Source organism: Temnothorax americanus, unplaced genomic scaffold (assembly GCF_048541705.1).
Source record: "Temnothorax americanus isolate GAGA-0224 unplaced genomic scaffold, ASM4854170v1 Scaffold22, whole genome shotgun sequence".
NCBI classification, from domain to species: Eukaryota; Metazoa; Arthropoda; class Insecta; order Hymenoptera; family Formicidae; genus Temnothorax; species Temnothorax americanus.
Genome location: NW_027509360.1, coordinates 304,510 through 327,066, shown reverse-complemented (window position 1 = coordinate 327,066; position 22,557 = coordinate 304,510). Strand labels below are relative to the sequence as shown.

Below are 22,557 nucleotides of genomic sequence, written 5' to 3'. Positions count from 1 at the left end.
ATTCAAAACGGCGTTTCCAAACGCTCGGTATATTCTTTTTCAATTTTCGTCCTTGCGTTTATGCCGTTGATGCGGGCAGTATTTTGTCTGGCGGGTGCCTGCGGCATCATCAGCGTGAATTCACGTCAAATCGTCCACGCGTCGTTCGGCATTTGGCATCAGGTACGACGTGGAAGACGATTTTGCATAATGGAACGTCAAAGAACGAAGGCACACCGGCGCCTCTGTGCATCAGTGACGCATGATCGACCGCCTAACATGCCGTAAACACATTTTCAGAGACGGTCAGAACACGTTGCACTACGTCGAGCCATTCCGTTTATCTGCTTACAACGTCGATGCGAAGCTGCCGTATACATATTAGCATATTTTGTACAGGCGCGTGAGCGTCTGCGCGAGCGTCGCAACCTTTGTGGATTAAAGGGGATAAATAGCTCTTAATAAAGTTGACTAGCTTGACTGTCATCGCGATAAAACGATCACAAAATTCCCAAGGTATGCTTAGGACATGGCATAATCACGGTTCACGGTGTAAACGGTGTAAAAATTAACGATCCCAAAAATGATTGAAAGCAGGATATCTCCAGGCGCGCATCTTTACGCGTGTTCTTTACATATATGACCGATGACGTATCAAGCAAGCTTGCTCCCCAAGTTTGCTTTTCGTGTGATTTTCACAATATCACACATATAATGTTGGTAATGTAAAATATAGTTCGCTCTCGTAATGCTTATACGATTGGGCAAATTATCGTGATTACGGTTCCGCGTATGCGAGGTGCCGACGTATGCAATGGGATGGCTAGATCATGGCGCTAGAGCAGATTAAACTGCAGTCTATAGCCCTCTGCCTCCCTCTAAAACCGCTTCTGCCGCACGCGCGCCGCGCCGTGCTGAAATAGCATCAACGGCGAAGATCCTGGTACATCCTGGTATAGCGGCGGATAATTTGGCCGGGATTCGCCGCTCCGCGATACCGCTCTCTGCTTCTGACGTACGACGGTTAACGCGAGTCCCGATTGGTCCTTGATTAAATCTTCCATGCTTTGACGAATACGATTTCGCTCCTAATTATCTCGTCAACAGTCACTTGGCGAAAGGAGATCTGCGAGTTTATACAGTCGAGCGTTATACAAGATGCGAACGTGTCTTCGACGGAGATAGAACCCGTATAGTTTACAGTCGCAGCAGCGGCTAACAATCATACGCCAGTAGATCTAGGTAACAGATCCGCAATAATGAGCTTTGTAAACTTATTTCAAAGAAATTTACAGCTTATGTCTTGTTGTAACAGCAGCTTCCTTCTTTCGCACATAATACTCGCGAATTTATCTGACAGTGAGATTAGTTTTCGTCTGGGATATACGGCTCATACCGCAAAAACAAGAGATCGATGAGTAACGTTGGCAAGCGAGTGTCGAAATTTTGACATTTTTGACAGTAGTCTTTGGCAAAAGAATTCCGTAAGGATCCAGCCGCTCGTATTTATTCGCATTCGATCAAATATATCGAATCTCGCGTTCGATCAGGCTCAAACGTGTTCGCAGTGGTCGGTCAACGGGAAATATTATGTCCATTAGATGGGAAGAGCGAAGGGGGAGGGGTTGGGAGAGGGAGTGAATTCTGCCGAGTTGCGCGCAATATTGGCACCGGCCAAGTTCGATTCGATGCTGATGACACGTGAGCGATGGCCGTACACAGTTGACCATTGATTAACCACATTATTAGCTACCGCCTCTTCAGAAAATATGCGCGCGACGAACATTCCAGTATTATTTCGCGTTGCGTCAGATATGTATTTACGTACGTGTTATATATACACGCACGAATACGCATAATTCTTCGCGCGACTATAATCGCACTAATGGATGAGCTTGGGACAACGGTGCGTGCTATTTAATAATAATATTTCACTGATATTTTGTTTCCTTCTTAGAAGCCTGATAACGTAACATTTGACTTTTTATAATTTACTTTTATAAAAATTACCAATAGAAGCTATTTTCGAAATCTGATAGCCTGTGATATTCAAACATCTATCTTAAACGTGACATTCCTAAAGGAGATACGGCAGGAAATGACAAAAGTCGTTGTAGTATAACCGTACTCGGAAATTGTGCAATTACCTTACTGTTATCTGTAAATTTTCCATTATAGATTTATAGGATTTATGAGACGAGACAAAGATTTCGTGTTCGAAGCGTTTGGCATTTCCACCGCTCTCGTATTGTCACATAAAATCAACAGAGGTATTAATTTGGAACTGTTGCCTATTTACAAGGCCCAAGTTTACGCTCGATCAGCCGACATCGACGTTGGGCGTCGGCGTCGGCGTCGGCGAGCCGTGGACCGGTGGACGGCGCGCGTGAACCATATATACACGCATTCAATTACGCGTGAGCCCGTGTCGGCCGTGCGCGCTCTCGCGCACGGCCTCGAATTAGTTATGACTCATGAACCCGCTGTCAGCTGTCAGTCAGCAGTTTTGGGAAACTATAACTGTAACTGTGCCGTTCCGTCGTCAATTTGGAGCACGATGTTTTGCGCAATGTTTTACCTTCATTATAGCAATATCCGGTTCCGCCGGTGATGTAATAAATTTCAAGTCTTTTGTTTGAAGCTTCCAAGCTTGACTGCGATTTGAATACAAGGGGCGAATTACGCTCTTGTCAAAAGGAAAATAGGCGCTCTACACACAAGTGAATATAGTATTTTATCGCAAGAAAAATATCGGCGAATATAAATTATAACGTTACCGAGTGCAATTTCAATCTTGAAAGATTACTGGACATTACGTAGATTGTACGTAGTCGCTGTTTGTCGTGTCCGGAATTTGAGCGTTTTTATAAAAATTGAGGGGGAAGGAGAATGAGGATCGAGCGATCGAGAGAGAGTTAGATGGTTCTCCGGCAAAATACCGCGTTAAAGGTGCGAGAAGCTTACCTACGCGGTGCGGTAATGTTCGACTAGTATGCATTTAAACGAGTGCATTATCCGCGCATTATTCGATATTAACGATCCTTTCGGCATAGGTCAATATGTAACTGATTCACGCGCATCCTGTTATCAACCAAGTCGGATGAATGGATCCCAAAGTTGCTTCGATCCTTAGCTTGGTGTAACGTGGAAAAAGTCGATGCAATTATGTCTTTTCTCTATCCTTTTTACGGCCAATTTTTAAATATAATATTTATTACGTTATCTCTAAGGTCTCGGGAAACATGAAAAATAGGCGAAAAAGATTATTGCATTGAAATTATTATCTTTAATTATTTACTTACTTTTTATATAAACGAGAGATGGAAAATAAAATTTAAGCTCCAGGGTATGCGAAATTTTATCAAGGGTACTTTATTAAGGATTAACAGAAATTTTTTATTCGTGGCTTTCTCACCGAGGTGCTTGACATTGTGGATGAAAAAAAGAAGAAAAATGAAAAGATCGCGTTGAGCGATCGTTTTCGGTGAATTTTTGACAGGGATAAATCGACTCCAGATTTATCGAAGGATCTATAGATAAAAATAAACACGATAATTTGTAGGCAGAGCATTTGTATATTTGTAAAAATCCCAATGCAAACATTACTTTTTTGTTACAATAGCGGCATAAGTGATTTCCTTTTCTTCGTGGAACAATCGGCCGCCCTGCTCTCTTAAGAAGTAATTTCTCACGTTGTCGGGTCACCCCCGTGAGCGCTGTCAGACCACGTCTCTTCGTCGATTTGTACTTCTGTATCTTGGCCCGTGTTGCGTGTACGTCCCGGCTCGGATACGAGCGACGTGAGCCCCGCTCATTAGCATTCCCGCGGCGTTGTTTTCTTTCCATGTTCCGTCGCGTTGTGTCCGATCGAGAAACTAATTATCTAACGTCGCGCCCTTAGTCTCGGGATCATCCATCCTTCCTGGTCGCGCGCTTGGTGCGCCTTCATCTAGCACTGCCACGACGATCTCTCGCGTAATGTACGCGCATGTCTACTCCTTTCCGACTTACGAGAGCATTTTTCGAAAATCGACTAAATGGAGCCTGACTAACTCCAATACCGGTTCGACCACGCGCACCAGCGAAAATAAAGGGCGATAATCGCACACAAGAACGAATTCTTTCCTTTGTTTCTCGTTGTTAATCGCCGTTGATCGCTGTTGATCATATTCTTTTGTCACTTTTGCATGATTTCCCACGAATGCTCGTATCGTTACATAGCCATTAGAAAACACCCTGACAAATATGTTGTATATGCATACATATATGTATTTTTATTTGCATTCTCATTGTGTTTCCGTAGATATTTTAATTTACAATAATGTTTGACTCGTTAAGAAAGATTGAATGTTTAGCGTTTGTAAAACGATAAGAAAAATCGATGCGGTGCATCGTTTTTAAAACATATAACGGCCATGCATTGACGGTAAATTTACGTAGAACGAATCTCACACACTGTCGGAGTTTTAATTGCGTGGAAACTATCCGATATTAATAGGACATGCTCGTATCCATTCGATAACGTCGGGATCGATTGTCTGTTTGGCATTTTGGGCATTTTTGAATTCGAAATATAATATCATTGTAATTTATAAGTGTTGAACCATTTTTAAATATCTCAAAAAGAGAAATTATTTAATATAAAATATCGGAAAAGAGCGACAGTTTTTCATTAATTGTTATTACTTACATTAGATATTTCTGCTTATTTTTTTAGGGATGGAGGCGCTTATGTCTGAATTTTTCAATGACACAACCACTGCGTTTTACATAATCTTGATAGTGTGGCTTGCCGATCAATACGATGCTATCTGCTGTCACACGGTTCTTACGAAGAGACACTGGCTAAGGTATGTGATTAATGATTAATTTCGCCAATTTTAGTAATACCGAATGTCTTTTTCGTATTTTGCGTTGCGGTTATCGCGAGCAGTAGAAGGTTTATTGGTAAAAAAGAAAAATCTCTAAAAGAGAGCTTTCGGTAGAGAACAAGATGATCGGGAGGGCATTTAATTAAATAGGATTAAGTTGTACTAAGTAAAGTGAGCTTTGCGTGTCGGATATGTTAGCTAACCTGCTAGCGAGCAACCTTTTTCGCTTTAATCCAATAGCACGGCTAAAATTGCCACGACCTATTCCGGCACAGGCTTCTTTCAAAACTATATATTTGAAATGTCTTAAGGGAATTTTGAATCCTTATAATTGTGATTGCACAAAACGGAGAGAGGTGCATATATTTTGAACAACAGAGGCATTTTATGTGAAAATATGAAACATGAGGCATATGTCTTGCGTTATATATATATAGTTATATTCGAAAGAAAATATAATGTTCAATGTGTTTATCTACCCGTAATCTCTTTGTTGCTTTTCCTGAGCTTTGCTCGGTTCCGTAAACTTTGAGTAGCCTAAAACTATGATTATATTAACGATTCGGTGAATACATACGAATGTATTTTATATTTGATTATTGATGTATTCTGATGATGTGCGCGATTAACCGTCGAGTTCGATCGGATTTGAACGTCCTTTCTGTACGGGGCTGCCCGTTGATCTGTGGTTATAAACGTACGACGATCGATGTACATTCCGCAAACATCGAACAGCAATTCGGTGATTCAACAATCTAGTTGATCCTACGTAGAGACGTCAAAGCGAGGTTGGGCTGAGAACTTCACAATAGTGATCGGGCTTTACGCTCGGTATAGCTTAGATCTCCCAGAAGGACTATACCGCGAGGCAATTTCCCTGGGACGAACGAAGGGTTAGACTGGGACATTAGAGAGACATTAGGTGACGATTAAACAAAGCCGTCACCAACGACAAACTTACACTGGTCCAGAAATCCTGTATTTCCACTCGGACGCAACTCCTATGATACGGATTATTATTATTGGTCCGCTTTTACGAAGCTACTTTTACGAGTCCTAAATAGATTCTTCTAAAGATTTGAAGTATATAAATACAAGAAATTCTTAAACTCATTCTCTCGTTGACTTTTTTGCTTGCATCTCATGAAAAAAATGCAATTAATTCTAAATATTTAGTTAAATATTTTAAAGAGAGTTACTGTTTTAAAAATGCACAAAGTCACATCTTCTCGTTGGATCTTTGCGTTGGAAAATTATCAACGCAACGTTTCACAAAATTCGCGAGACGAGAAATTTACGCTTGATCTATTTTCGATTTGTATTCGGGCTTGGTGAGAATCGGTGGAACCTGGATGTGCAGTCGGACTGGAGATTGGAAACGGATCATTAGAACTGGCATTAGCAACAATTAAATAGATCTGACGCCGGTAATAGTATTCGAGTCTCCGAACAGCCCAAGTACGCGTCGCGCGTCCTGCTTCGTAGTCTTCTAATACGGGATTTACACTGAGGTCTAATTAGAATCAATTCTAATCGCGTGAGCGAAGCTGTGTCTCGGGCAGGAGTAATCGAGATCGTTATCGAGGGCGACGCGTGTCTGCAAGACAAATCGAATTGTCTCGTGAAACGTGTTGTTACTCACGTAACGAAACGATCATTATGTTACTATCACTTTGTGCGATATGTAAAAGACTGATTGTGAGAGAAAAAAAAACAAGAGAAAACTAGTTTGATCGCGAGCAGCGATTATGCCGACGACAATAACCTTAAACGTTATAACATTCAGCGGGATTGAAATTTTTGGTATCATCAGTTTTAGCAGTTATAACGAAAGTATCTATTGATTTATACTAATTTTTTCAAGGTTTATGAAATACCAAACACCAACATCTTTCGTACATGCAGAGAAGCTATTGAGTACCATCTTCCGACATGAGCATTTGACGTTGTCAGATTGGCGTTATAGTATCTGTGGCAACTCGTTTCTGTAAGTCGACTAATGCGACTTTCCCCATGTTTGAAGTATTTGCGTAATTGCATCGCGGACTTTCCGTACACGGCGTTTTGCATTAAACGCGATTCACGGATTAGGCGCGAGTTACGCTAAATGTGCATTAGGATGCCAATGCAATGAATACTATCCGTCGACTGTTTTCACGGGTCATCCGCTTTTAATTAGAAATCCGACTTCTCGCTTACGAACGGTTTGTCAAATAGTCCGTATTTAGTTTCTATTATGTTTCTGCTGCTGTTTATAAAACTAAAATCTCCGCGCAAAGACGACGGAGGAAAAATTGCGTTGAACGGAAAGAATTAGGAAAATGCATAACGATCTTCGTTAATATGCGTGTCGAATGCAGCAGATATTTTGGATTAATTCACTTATTTTTTTTCTTGAATATCACTTTTGTATGCGTTATATATCGTAGAAAACTTGGTAAGTTTGGTTTTTTCTGCCGACGTCATTCTTATGGGTTAAAATAAAACTGAAGTGAAGTCAGAATAAAGAATACGAGAGGAAAAGTCGTGTACCATGCGTGATGTGGCGGCTAGATATTGCCAAGGGCGAATATTACTGAGAAAGTTCAATGATTGCGTCTCCTGATATCGATATGCGAATCAAGCATTCCTAATTCCTACGTTTTAATTGTTTATTGAATGTTTACGAATTATTTCCGAGAAATTGTAGGGTAAATGCAATTGAACAATTGGTTTTATACGATCGACATTAAAACCTCAACCCCGTAGTAAGAGTTTCATCCATTTGTTCGACGGAGGTTCACTATACCACACATGCGAAGCCGCGCGGAGTTCGTCCTCGAAAACAATTAGAAAAGTGCTTTATTGAAAAGAGTTTCGCTGGAGTTCGTTGGATAATCTCGAATCCATCGTTATCTTACTCGAGTTAATTGTATATAACATCAATGTTTGCTTTCATAAAGATTGTATACGTGATAAATTACGAGACATTTATTATTGTTCATCATGGATTGAAGAGCGGAATTATAAATAACAATTCTGTTGAGATATTTCGTAATATTTTGATCGTACGTGCCTTTCGTTACACGAGATCTGTTAAAAAAACCATCTCGACTTTGATTGAAATAAACTCGGCGGATTAATGTCTCTGTCACTTCACACATTTATTCTCACACACGCACGCACGCGCACACACACAGTGACTTTTCTTTTACTCGGTACACTTTTGGAAGATTATTCTTGATATTGATACAATAATTATTGTGTTTTATGATTTCAGTATCTCTCGTTAAATATTTCTCCTTTTAGATCGAGTTTTATTTTGAAAGATAAAAAACTGTGCACAAAAGCTAACAAAAATGTTGACAAGTGCGCGTTATCATGATAAAATTGCCAATTATCTGACTTGACTCTTCACTTTTCTGCTCGTTTGCGGCGTATTACGTCACGCGATAGTAGGGCACGAAGTGGGATTTATTTCATGAGAAATATAATTTTTTCCGAATGTATTGCGATGCAACCAAGAATTTATAAACGACCACTGTGACGTCCGAAGACGGAGATGGTCTTAGGTGCTCGGTAGTTGAAAAGAATGTATTTTTAATTTAACTCAAGCAGAGCTTCTCGCTAGGTCTCTCTTTAGTCTTTTTTCTATTATCTTTCGCCAAAGCAAGTTTCTCAGCCGTTTTCTTTTCTCGCTTGTTTTTTCATAGAAATATAATTCTGTTTTCATCGTGCTTGCGATTATCAAAACGCGACAACATCAAGTTACAGTATTCTGAATACCTGAAAATTACTGTTGTACATTTTTAATATATTGCAAATAGATGTAATTGCTAATAGATCTAAGGATTGAAATTAATTTCAAGTGAAGTTGCTCAAGTGAATAGTGGATATGAAAAGTCAGACGATCCTTCACAAAGGATTGAAGTGAATGGATCGTTGAATATGATGGATGCCAGGGTATGTACACTCTTGCGTTCTTAATCGTCGAACGGTATACGACTAGTATTCTTGAAAATTCTTCTATAAATTTACGTAACGAGGTTACGAATAAATTTATATAAACAGACATTTTTCTGCGAATAAATTCGGCAGAAATGAACAAGTATAATGGATGACGTTTGCACTTGTGAGTATTGAGTAATATATACCGAGTAAATATCGAACGCGTGTGTGTGTGTGTGTTTTTTTCTCATCGGTATTAGCGAAACGACACGTTGGTATTGTGGAACATTCCTCTTAAGGAAAGTTATCTCAGCGTCACACATATATATGCGGTGTAATATTTTCTTCATCCGGCTGTGCGCGGTTTCTCTATATCCATGATTATTTCACTTTCTTGATGGAATTAGGACATGTCCATTTTACGAGAGTACGGCAGCAGTACGGTCGAAGATAGGGAAAAGAGTGAAACGTTTCGCGATACGTGGAACCATAAGAGTACCTAGAGCCAAGAGAGCCTTGCACTTTAGATCCATAATGTAGACCAGAATCTTTCACGGTTTTCGTTTTGATTCGAACGCATGCACGTTCAGTTCCATTTGAACTTGGGTACAGAGAATATCTTTCGCTGCGTCATTTCGCGCATTCCGTCTCACGGACATATCTAATAGAACATAGAATGTCCACACGGGAGGGATAAGTTGTCAACAAATTAATTTCTCTTTATTAACGAGGCCAAAGTGAGCGAGTGAACGATAATTTTGAATATGATAAACAATCGCATAGAAAAGAAAATGAAGTATAGCACAGAGTAATGAATAATAAGCAACAGCATTCTTCTTACTATTCAATAGGAGATTGAGAGAGACGAAGATGAATCTGGTGAAACGATGAGACAGTGAAACGACAGGATGACGCGTATAAATTTCTATACCTTCCCTAGAAGGGCTTCGCGGAAGGGCCTATATTCGCGCCCCGCAGGCGTCGGCGTCGGCGACGACGCCACGCGTCGCGCGCGTCGATCGACGGCGTGGCGCGACGCGACGCGACGCGAGCGGAGCGTCGAGTGCTTACAATCAGCTGGGCTTGTCCGCAAATAACACCGGAGGATGATTATGATTGAATAAGGTCCGTAATTGAGGCTATTGAGCAATTATATAAATAACACACGACCCAGTACACACGCGCTCACGCTCGGATGTAGGCACTCGTAAACACATAGCACGAGTGGCGACGCGGCTGCGTGGGGTGTTATTTCAACGTTATGGGTGAAGGGTGGATGGTCGGGTGGCTCCGCCACTCCGTCGTCCGGGAGCGCCCCGACGAGTTGGGTGGAAAATTACAGTGCAAACATAACGTATATACCTATATATCGTGACGTGAGGCGGGGCCGATCATCTCCAATTGCTCGCGCTTATACAAAATCTTGGCCGCATCGCCAAATTATATCACGCTGCGGAATAAATCGATTAAAAAATAGTGTCCACCGTTCAACATTTATCGCGTTTGTCATGACAAACTGATCTGATTGTTGGCTCGAAATTGCACGTTGTGTCATGCACGATTGTCATGTACCGTCTTGTCGATTCCGATTCGTCTATCAGCGAATAATTTCTTAGAGATTTTCCACTCTATGGGACTTTATTCGAGGATTTGACGATATTGTAGCGTTGATCGAGTTAAGGTAATAAATATCATACGATTATGATATTTTCCACGCCGTACTTTAATAGTCTGCTTTGTCGTAATTAATAATTTTTGCAAGAGCTGCTTTATGATATCGATTTTTGTAAAAGTTGATTCGACAATTTGTTTCAACGGATTTTCTGCCCAAGTAAAATAGAAATAGAATCATATCGTTACACGTATAATTCTCTCTGAAAAATAATATAATTTCGTTACATTTGCGATGAGATTCTATACGCTCTTAGTATATTTCGAAGAGAATGGAGCGAGACGAACGTAGGAAAATATTTTCCTGGAACACCCACGATCGGTCTCTGTCTCAGGGGTTCTTTTAGCTTCTACTTTTAATCCCGCGAGCGATCTTAGGCCACTCCTCTATTTTACGAGTACACCCCGTTGCGGCAACCGGATTTCAACAGTGAAACCTTAAGCCATGTCTCTTTATTCGACTGCGCGGGAACGTTCGTCTGAGGAACTATAATTAGTTTTTCTATTCTATCGATATTTACTTTCCGAAGGTGGACACTGTGGAAGTAAGAAAGAAAGACGGAGGTGAGAAAAAAAAGAAGATTAGACGCGAAGCTCGATATCCTGGGAGTTGGCGTTTTAATCAGGGTGTCCCGTTCGTCTCGGTCTCGGATATCTCGAACACAGAGAGAGAGAGAGAGAGAGAGAGAGAGAGAGAGAGAGAGAGAGAGAGAGAGAGAGAGAGAGAGAGAGAGAGAGGGAGGGGGTGGGGAAGGGCGAAGGGACGGAGAGGATAGTCGAAAGGGTGGTAAAAAGGGGGCGTCAGACAGGCGCCAGGCGAACGGTACAGACGATCGACTCCCTGACGGCCGCTTGATGGAACCGAGAACTGACTTTATTTTTCGCGGACCGTCTTCTCATCCTCCCGTTCCGTCGACCGTACGCGATCGGTCGCCACTTTTGTCCTCGCGACAGGGTGTCAAAATACAGTACAATGTCTCTACGGAGGTTCCTCGTGCTATATGGATACCTACATATGGATCTACATTTACGTTTGACGCTCGAAAAAGGAATATCTGTTGTTTAGTATGTCTAGAAAACAAAAACATTAAACGGAATAATCATAGGCCGAGTCATAAACCAATCGTTATCAAATCGTTTGTAAAATTATAGAGAATCGAAAATTAAGACCTTTGTTTGAATTATTATGCAAGAAACAAATTATTATGCGAGAAACAAAAAATTACATGAATTTTTTAAAAATAAATTAATATCTTGCGCGCCAGTTCAACAATATAAGTCTGAAATCAGCATTCGCGGTTCTATTTCATAAAAGTATGACGTATATAAAACTAGAAAATAGTTAACATTTGTTATAATATTATACATTTTGTTATTGATTCGTCTATTCGTAGTAACAAAGATCCATTATTATCTCAAAAACGCTAGTTTGCATATTAATGCAAAACTGATGCTAAACTCATGGTGTTTTTAATGAAATATCAAATAACATTTTTGTTTGGGATCGATGCGTATTTACAAATAAAAATTGGTTTAAAGCATATTTTGCATATTTGTTACTATTTATATCAATTATTTAGCTTTTGGAAATGTACATACGTAAATTTATACGTTAACTTAAAATCTATCTTTTTATGTTATTTATTTATCAATAACGTATTTGAAATATTTTATATATTTCGAAACTATATTTTCTGCCATTAATGGTTGGCCAAACGCGCTGAAAGAAACAATTATGTTATAACTCGTGATTAATATCGTTTAACGGCACTGTACGTTTTACGGTATTCCGTCCAAAATGAAAAGTCGGGATGGTATTTGCCACGTGACAAGGTGCATGATTAATCGTAAACAGCGGATAGAAAATTAGTCCTCGTGAGATAATTAACCAGTATAATTAATCGTCTTGACTCCCAACCACACAGTTTGGAATGCTAAACAGACTGTCATCCGTGCCCAGAAAAATGTGTCTTTCGGCTGAAGGCTCATTATCTTTCTTTTGCCATTGTTACTTTAAACCAATATATTTTCGAGAGTTATACCTAAATTTTAAATCTTACGAAATATTGGAATTATTGATGCTTTTCGTCTCACATTTTTCCTTATGTCGATAACCAGATTGATCGATAACATGCGAATACGAAGGAAAATGCACGGAATAAGTGAACGAGTACACTTGTTCGTCATCGAGGCGGACTAATCATATTTTGATACGAGATAGGGTTAATCGATAGAGTGATTTGGCGGTAACAGTGGGTGTTGCTTTCACGTTTCAATCTGCTGGAACTACAGAGCGAAGAAACATCAATCTTGAGTCGAAACACCCTTTAGTAATCGGTAGATTCTAATAAGTTGGCTATATTTCGCAGCTGATCGCTTCTACACTTTAATAGTTCATTTCCTCGGATTTAATTAGAAATATGATAAAACTACCGTTATTTTTTTTATTGTGAAAAACTTATTAATTTCTTGATATCAAAAGAAACGATATGTGACTTTAGTTTACTTAATTGTGGAAGTTGTTGTCGCGCGCGAATATCCTGGAAACACAAGAGGCGAAAGAAATTAACAAAAGAAGATTGAGATATTCCGTTAGACTCTAAAGTCTAGAGTGAAACGAAGAACAAAGAAATTTGCAATTTTGTATCCTAAGTGAAGCGGTTGTGTATGCACTGAACGCCGCGCCAACGTGGCGGGAGGCGCGGGAGACGCGCTTATAAAATTAAGAGATAATGAGAATTAACGACGATGACAGCAATCTGCGCGCGCCTTGATACCGCCTTCTCCGTGTGAGATCGGTCGAACAGACCGATCTCTATGCTGCTGTAAAATGAATACAAATCTGCATTGCTTTAACTATCAATAAAGATTGCAAAAAGCGCGGTGTATATATACGTTTACTATGCGAGACATTCTCAGGAATAAACTCTCTCTGTCTTATTGTTAGTTTATTTACTTAGGCGCCCTATCGTAAGCGTTACTTATTTTATGTTCTTCTATGATCTATATAAATGACTATTATCGTCGTATTATACACTTTACACACGCTCGCTCAACTCGATCGGTTAGGTCGCCTAAGCCAACTCGTATCGCCATTCAACACGGTAATTTTATCACTCTCGAAACTTGGGAGTACTCCTGACCGACCGCACTTTAAGCACTCTCGACACTTTCTCGTGCACTTTTAAGCATCCTCTTTCGCCACTTAACATTAAATCTCTGTGATCGTCCTTGACTTTTTTCTCATTTCTCAACTGAGTAACTTTTAAGCTACTCTAAAAAGGCACGAAACAGTGAACCGAATATATTTCGACATGTTCCGCACACACACACACACACACAAAGTAAATCGACTCGCGTAACACATTTGATTTTTTTCCTAATTTGCAAAATATGATGCTTCTATCGTGAGTAAATCTACTCGTTGAGTTCTACTTCGTATAGGATAACTGATATTTCACATTTTGATATCGAGGAGCATACCTTAAACTTATTTAAAATAAGACATCTCAACTTTTATTTTTAAACTATAACGGGTTTTATATTATTTTAGTTTACCTTATACAGTTTTAATAATTATAGTTTATGATATGTAAATTATTCTTTTCTTAATGTTTGCAATAATTGTATTTTCCGTAAGTGTGCAAAGCTTCACATGTGAGATTTAACATACACGGGTTTTTATGGCAATAAAAAGCAACAGAAAGAAGATTCGTCATGCGGGTATTAATTCAGCGTGTCATTAAAACTGGGTTTCAGCGCATGTTTGCCAAAGGTTGGTTTTATGACGTTGTCAAAATGAAATTTTCATTCGGCATATGTAATTCAAAACGGGTTTTTGAACAGAGCATAAATGGTCGTTGCTACGTATATTTTGTCAACATTTTACGAAGCGTATTTTATGAAAAGGAATGGTAATATATTCCGCTTAATTAATATCGTAAGACGAAGGGAGAACTGTTAAATTTTCGCGGGAATTATGCGGAGATGCTACGCGATGCTATGCGACAATTCTTGGGACTTTCAAAATGTGTTGTGTAAAAATTAATAAACAATGAAGACCGTGTTACGTTATATATCGCGTTGAATTGTTATTGTTCGTAACTACCGGAAGATTATGGCGAAAAAATAGAAACATGTCAAAATGCCAAGAGATAAGATGAGTGACGTGCTAATTTTTTTTATAGATATAAAAGTAACTCATATAAGAAAAAATCTCTCCAAGTTTCGCTACGAAAATCTAAGGACGCATTGCAATTCGAGTAAAATCAAATACCGAAATTGATAAAAAATTGCGGCTGGTAAATAAAATAAAATAAAAGTAGACCGACCGGAAAAATATAATGCAAGCGTAAATACACGATAAATCTAGCGGGAAACATTTCCCACGATATTTGTTTCACCGGTCGTGATTCCTTTCTCTCGTCACGGTCGTTCCATTTGTATTTTTATCACATCTATTTTCACCTCGTCTGTTTCGCATGCCCGTTGCCCGTCGATGCGTATTCGCTCGCACTACCATCGTACAACGTACGCGCATATAGTTAGCCATTTATGTATCTCAAATTCTAGCAAATCCTCGCGAATCTGCCGCTGAACGTAAATGGCACGTGTGGACAGTTTCACATGAGATCGTACGTTTTGAGATTATAAGTTTAATTGGTATTTGCCTATGTGCGTATTTGCGTGTCTGCGTATCTGCTACAGAACTCATTTGTTTAATCCCGACACTTTTAGAGGGACGTACGTCCATTTCCAATGTTCCTTATACATATAATGAATATTAAATGAATTATTCTCTGGGATTATTGTGTTCTTTACATTGTTTTCACTAAATGGGATATTTATTCTTTACGAGGAGAGAGGAATAGCGATGTAATACGTGGGACAAGAATGACAATTGGTTTTCCATTTTTGTTAGATCTATTCTTGTATGTAATAATTTCTAGAACTGCTCCAAGCTTTTCCATTGTGTTGTAAGAACTTGTATAAGAACGTTAATTCAGCTTGGAATAATTAGTTTTATCTTTCATGCATTCTGATTTTTATATGTACCTATGATTGTGATTTCGTAAAACTGGAATATCTTTATCGCAGATAAATAGTAGTTGAGCCATCAGAAATTCCACGCGCTTATAATATTATTCGTATCACCATTACGTTTACTTTGACCTCATGCGTATCGCGGTCGAGGTATGGTTGTGTCGTACATGTTGCGTTTCCATTGTGAATGTACAGGCGTACCTGCACTCATTTGTGTACCTGAAATTCCAACAAATCCTCGTGAATCTAGTTTGGCGCGCAAAAGGCACGCAACGACGTATTCGCTCGATCGCGGAAGCTCGTCGGCGCGTCGCGTCGCATCCGCCTCGCCTCGCCTCGCCTCGCGTCGCTTCGCGTCCCGTCCCGTCCCGTTGGTTCGCGCATGGACAATTTCATTACTCGTATTGGGGGGTTGCTGATGGTACGCGGTGGTAGTGGAGGGCGCAGTGGCGTGTGCAGGCGAAACTACACTATTAAACGGTGTCCTGACGGGCGCCAGTTAGGTGCACCATGGTATAGCCCATTCTCGTCGTGTCACTCCGAATCTATTTGCATAGTAATGGCGCCGCGCGTCGCTTTCCTTCCAACCCCTTTACGTATAAATACCGCTGCGGACTGTCATAGGAAGTGCCGTCCGTCTGAAACGAAGCCTTCGCCTTGTTCCTTCCCGTGGCCGTGAAAGATTTCCGAAAGCGCTTGCTTCTCTCCTCGTTGGAAAACACTCTACGAGAATAGTCATTGCATAAATTTGAGGGATCAGCGTTAATGTGGTTTTTCTAGATTTAAGTCCTACCGTATATTTTGCACACGTCGAATTTCTGAATCATTCTCAATTGCAATGCCTTATCAAGTTATCATGTTTATAATAAACACGTATAAATAGTTGTCAGATTCTTCTAGTTTGTAGTGTGTATTCTCCATTCCTTATATATCATTTTACGCTAACGATCTTGAGATTGGTGTTGCATTTGTTAGTTATCAGTTAGTAGCATTTCGTAATAGGATACGATAATTTGCGGAAGATGCCCGAAACTCAAACGAGCGTATTAATAACGTCAGGAGTTGATAATATCAGGATGTTCTGGGAAATGTTGCCGACAGTGAATATATGTGCGATAGCACAGGGTCGTTGCTAATTGCTTCGCGACGATTCGATAGAATTTCTCGATATGAGCTGCTTATTTGCAGTAATCGCTGCTCGAAATGTATATCTCTCATAAAACGTCATTCGTCGTTTGTTAAGAGACAAGCTTGTCTTGGAAATATGATATCTTTGGTCGTATCTAGCAACAGTTTGTGATTACGAATATAAGAGAGTAACTTTATCTTATCAGATAGCAGCTACAACGAGTTTTGAAGCTGCTATTGTGTTGCTTAGTGACAAATCGGAACGAATCGTGACGAATATTATAACGACTATCATATATAATAACTAATAACACACGCGTGCGCGTGATGTACAGGTCCTTTTGAAAAAGGCTCAAGATTTAAATCGAGCATCGTTTTTCGCGTTACGAAATTAAACAACGTAAATTCGAAATAATCGTGAATGGAAATTAGCTATCTCGGGAGATTGTCTCGGGAGATGCGTTCCAGTTATAGTTCCGGCACTTGAGAGTTTAGGATTGAGTCGAGCGAAGGAAGTTGTGCAAACCTGACGCGACGCGCGAAGCGGGATATTTGTGATAATTAGAATCTTATTGAAAACGGCACCGGTTTTCCTCGAGCAAGAAACAGAACGTCAGACTCGGTGCTCGCTGGAGCGACTAGGTGCGATCCCCAATTATTCATCGTAATCCTAATTATCCCTCACTTTTGATTCGTCGCGAAAATCCGCGATGTTCCGTCTTAGCTCTCCATGAGAGCACATCCCGGGACAAAGTTCGCAATAATTAGGGAGCTCGAAAGGAGCGAAAATGTCGAACGGGGAAACATAGACGGCGATCAAGGTGGCAGGAACGATGCGCTCGCTTTTTGTTATGACGACAATGAACTATGACCGATAACTCGCTCTCTCTGTGATGTTTCTAGAAAACCAGCTACTTTACTCCTCTCACGCGGGTCGATGAACGGAGAGAGAAAAAGAGAGCGGGAAAAATACACAGAAAACAACCATAATGGAGGTTAATTACGGAGGGATGATTGCGAAGATTGGGAAGATTATCGGAAATAAAAAAAAGTATCGGAAATCCTGTATTCTCTCTCTCTCTCTTTTTCTCTCTTTCCATACCATCTTCTGCGTCTTCTTTGGTTGCCAAGCTACCGTCACACCCAAAGGAATCGAAGCTTCCTCCAATTATAAGAACTCGGTCGTCTCGTGTTCTTTAATTCCGCTATCAACGTTGTTCATACTTTACGTTCTTTCCGCATCGAATCGACGAATAATCCTGAACTTTCCAAAATTTTCTGGCTATTATTTATTGGGAAACTTATAACAAAAAATATCATTATTAATCCGCTTTTCTCCATGCGATTGAAAATCGTCTTACTTTAGGATGCAGCGTAGAATAATAAAACTTTGAAGAGACATTGCAACAATAATGTAATATAATAAATTTAAGAAAAATTACTTTCTATTATAGTTAATTATCATACATAAAAATGTTATGCATGTTATAACCGATTAATAACGATAATTTTTTTCTGTGGAAATATAAATTTGATTTATATAGGTAATACAATATAGGTACGCATATAATTTTATTTTCAACAAGTCGGCATCAAATTTATATTATATTTATGGTATACAAGTAAATTATAACATAATCGATGCCCAAACATTGAGAAGACTAACGATGTAAATATGAGAGGCTGAAAGCCTCTCATATTTGTAGACGGAAATTTTACTCGCGATTATCGCCAAGAAATTACAACTCCTTTCGCGTATCATAGACGGAATCAGAGCCTGCTCGCGGTAGCAAGTTTCGCGAAATGTGGAATTACATCGTCTACTTGTCTGCGCTCGGCACTTTGCCGCCGTACAACTAGCATATTTCTCGAGGCGAGAGCCAAGGAAGTACGAATTTCTTACTCCTTGACAGCAGGACTCGAACTTTAAAGGGACTTCATTTACTCTTGCCTTTCGTGACTCTTCTCGAAGGGTTATTCTCGACTTTCCATGATCTACTTGCTTGTTTCGGCGATAACTTCTAAAGCTACCGACAAATCCGAACTCGACTTTGGAAATTTGTACGTAGTTTTTCTTGGAGTAAATTTTTTTGTATTAAACTTTTATTATATTAGTTAGACCGAGAGATAGAGTTAAATTGCGAAACTTTAATTGTATATCGCGTGTAATATCGCGTGCAGATTTAAAAATTCAGTCTAATAAAAAATGAAAGAGAGCTGATATTAAGGTTGTATGTATAGATATATTTGATTTCTTTCCAGAATTATTTATTTGACGACAAGATGTTTTTAAATTGACGACGGAACTGTGACGGATTGTTTTCTAGAATGTGTAAAATCAAACTTAATAAGATTAGAGAACATGACGAATCTGTCCCCGATATCGTCTCCGCGTCTTATCTCTTTGTTCTCTGTCTTTCGTGTTTCTCGCGACGTTCAATTTCAGACCCTTAACAAGATGTAGCAAGAGCCGTACAGCGTGATTTCACATCCTGAAATCGATCAGGCGTGATTCCTCATAATTGGTAACATTCGGCTCGCTGCCGCGACGCTGACGCGACGCTTCAGCCCGCTTTTCCTCTCCTCTTTGCGACGATTCGAAACGCCTCGAGCTACGAAGCGTACGAGGATGTCTATTGGGCGGCGTTACCATGGGATCAGAGTGTATCGTCGAGACCTCGTTACTTTCCCGATTTCTTACGTAATCGAGACGCCTCGCTGATTCGTCATTTCGCGGGGAGAGGCCGACCTTCCTAGCTCGATACTTCTTAACGAGTGCTTCCTTTGGTTCGCGTAACGAAGAAAAACGAGAAACGAAAATAAAGGACGCGAAAGAAATGCTCGCGCCAACGGTTGTGAGATTCCAGGCGAGAAAATTCGCTGTATCTCCATCTAGCCGATTTAACGTTTACGGGGCGAATAGTTTCCGCTAATGCTTCCGCTTGTGGGAAAAAATGCTATAGCTTCCTCTTTTATCTTTATCCTTTTCCAAACATGTTGCGTTATTTTAACGATTTAGTTTGGTGATACAGGTGATATAGGAATCGTGATAATTGTAACTTATGGTCATCGGAGAATGCCGAATTGAATTTTCTTTTCTTCACAAAGTCAAAAATTATTATCATGCAGCTTTGGATTTTATTTGAGCTACGAGATAACAAGGCTTGTGTTAGTTTCGAAATCACTCTAATACAAAGTTTATTTGTAATCCGAGCATCTGTGGATTTCGACCGCGACGGTTCAAACGTTGTCAGGGTAGAAAGGGAATTTTTTCCATTTGTTTCACTTTTTTCCTTCTTCTGCATCTCGGCATTTGAATTTCCGTGGACGGGGACGGGTTCGTGGAACCGCACGAGGTGGAAACGGATGATCTCTACAAGTTAATTTGTAACTTGAGCATTCCGTCCAGGAGATCGGGGTGGTTTCTAGAGGTGGCTAAGGGAAACAGGGCGGCAGGGCGGCAGGGCGGTAGCGGGGCAACGGCGGAGCTCAGGCAGGGTACACGGTACCTCGGGGTTGTTTGTTGCGCTAATGCCTAATTAGTGGAGTGGTATCGCGTCGCGACGAAAGCCGTAGCCGTCGCCGTCGCCGTCGCCGTCGTCGCCGCCACCGCCACCGCCATCGTCATCGCCGTCGTCGCTCTCGCCATTGCTATCGCCGACTCTCTATTCCTCTACTCATCTATCCTAAAAATAACTCGCGCAGCGCCAGCGGTAACTAGGCGGAGGAGAGATCGCGCGCGGTGCTTCTTTTTCGCTTCCTAATGTTTATCCATTTTTGCACTCGATAATATCATTGCTTCTTTGATCGGCAGCTACATGTCTGTACCTTATTTTATGTAGTAATACTGCCGTTCGTCAATTATTCGAATTTGGGTCGACGGTGATAATTAATAAGAAAGATACATATCTATATTTTTCAATGTTTATTAAATTAAGATTTACATCACGTCGCGTAACTTTTATAACGACTTGTAGCAATTATACATATATTAATTATAGCATATGTGAGCTTTTCGTTTGCAATAACCGTTTCAAGTAAAAGACGATCTTTTTTTTCCGAGGAATAGCATATCGATTTCGTGCGCAATAGGAGTCCTTGGAGAAAGTGCTTCGGGGGGTGCGAGGTAATGCACCATTCGTGTCACTCCATCGGCCACCCGTCGATCGGCTCTTTTCATTTCAATCTGGATACAAGCGCGCGATTGACGCCTATCTGTGCGGGCAATAACATATAGCGCGCCACGTCTAAGAGACTGTTAAGTATTCTTTTAACGTCGCTGAAACTTAACCAATATTATTTCATTGTTTTGCGCACCGACGACACGCGAAGATCGCAGATTAAATGCGGATAAAATGTATATGATATAAATTTTACGTTTTCCCCTTCCTCGCAGTACTTTTATTTTCGGAAATGTTCATTTTTAATGAACATTTCTGAACGGAAACGTGAAAGGAACGTCAAAGTATTGTTAAGGTAAAGGTACCAATACCCGGACACTTAAGCGTAGGAAATGTAACAATACCTGGACACACGTATCTGTGTCTGGATACCTTTAAAAAAATATAAATTTATGGAAATAAACGTTTGGATATTATAACTAAAGTTTCAAACTACAAGAAAAAATACTTTTATCTTTGATTTTAATTCGCGTTATACTTATAATAATAAAGGTGGAGCCCGGATATAGGTACATGTCCCGCGGGTATTGGTACCTTTACCTTATAATAGTTGAAAAGAACGCGCGGTCTCGTGTAGGTCCGAGGACCTACGCGAGACCATCCGTGGCTTACACGAGCTGCCTGCCAATAGCCAGCGATCTCTTAAACTCTAATTCAGCCACATATAGTGGCCGCCCGCGCCGCAAAGTGGCCACTATGGCACCTAAAAGACTCATTTTATCGTTCCGCCGCCACTGTGGAAGGAAAATAAGCAATTCTCTCTTTATTCGGTCGCGACGTAGTCGATCCGAGCGAAACGCGAGGTCAATTCGCAGTCAAGCTTCGACATTAATACTCATTTCCCCGCGGATGGAAGGCGACTGGTTTACATTTCTCATCAGTAATTCGTAATTCGAGTGATCTTTTCGATTCAAAGCTGTACAGTGTTTATGAAATTGCAAAACAGCGCGGTATGTGCAATATTTTACATTCGATATAATTATAGCAGCTACAAAGCCGTACACTCTCGTTAATTGAATAGCACAAAAGTTTAAAGATGATTAAATAACGTTTCGAGACGATTAGCGCGTCCTTCAATGTTTATTACAAGCTTGTATTCTGTCCGACCTAACGCTAATTTTTTCTTCGATTTTGCAACCTGCAACTTTGTTAACGCGATCAATTGTCAAATAATCGCGTGAAAAGATCAGCGCGAAAAATTCTGTAACGTTATATATATATCTATCATCTAATACTAATTATATATTTTATACACTAACTGACCCGTGAAAGCAAATGGAACTCATATAAAGGAAACTATGTTCGTTATCCCCTTAGGCGGGCAGTCAGGTAAAGGTATTCTAACTCGCGGTAGTTAATAGTTTAATCGTGGAGTATTTCTCGAAAGGAGGACCGACAAAGTGAGCGCAGTTACAAATGTAGATCTCGCCGAGTATACTCACGTGGCAAATACAGCTCGCGGATTATGAGTTGTTACGAGCCACGTGTCCACGTGACGCCGCACCGCCAGGAAGCACGAAAATCGGTATCGTTAGTAGCGAACGTATTTCCGTCAAGTTTCTCGCCGGTGCGAGATGAAATATTAACGATATCTAGTCCGGTTATCGGGATTGGCGCGACCTTTCGACGACTTTTCGAAATTTGCTTTACCGGCCAGTCACGAGTTCATATCCATGTAATCAACGCACTCCGCGGGGACACGAATGGTCCGTCGACGATCGTAAATAATCTCGAGAAAGTTTTGGATGTTGTAACTG

The 22,557-nt window shown here is 40.3% G+C and overlaps 1 protein-coding gene across 3 annotated transcripts in view; it reads left to right on the top strand.

The window, feature by feature from the left end:
• The window catches only part of LOC143898024 (membralin), a 50,443-nt gene that overhangs the window by 13,066 nt on the left and 14,820 nt on the right, over positions 1 to 22,557 (top strand). For 2 of the 3 annotated variants that reach the window (XM_077407043.1, XM_077407042.1), the window contains exon 10: positions 4,697 to 4,829. In XM_077407043.1, the coding sequence (XP_077263169.1) occupies positions 4,697 to 4,829 (133 nt within the window). Of the gene's footprint in view, positions 1 to 4,696; positions 4,830 to 6,714; positions 6,838 to 22,557 lie in introns of all 3 variants that reach the window. The other variant, XM_077407041.1, reaches the window with a different exon arrangement.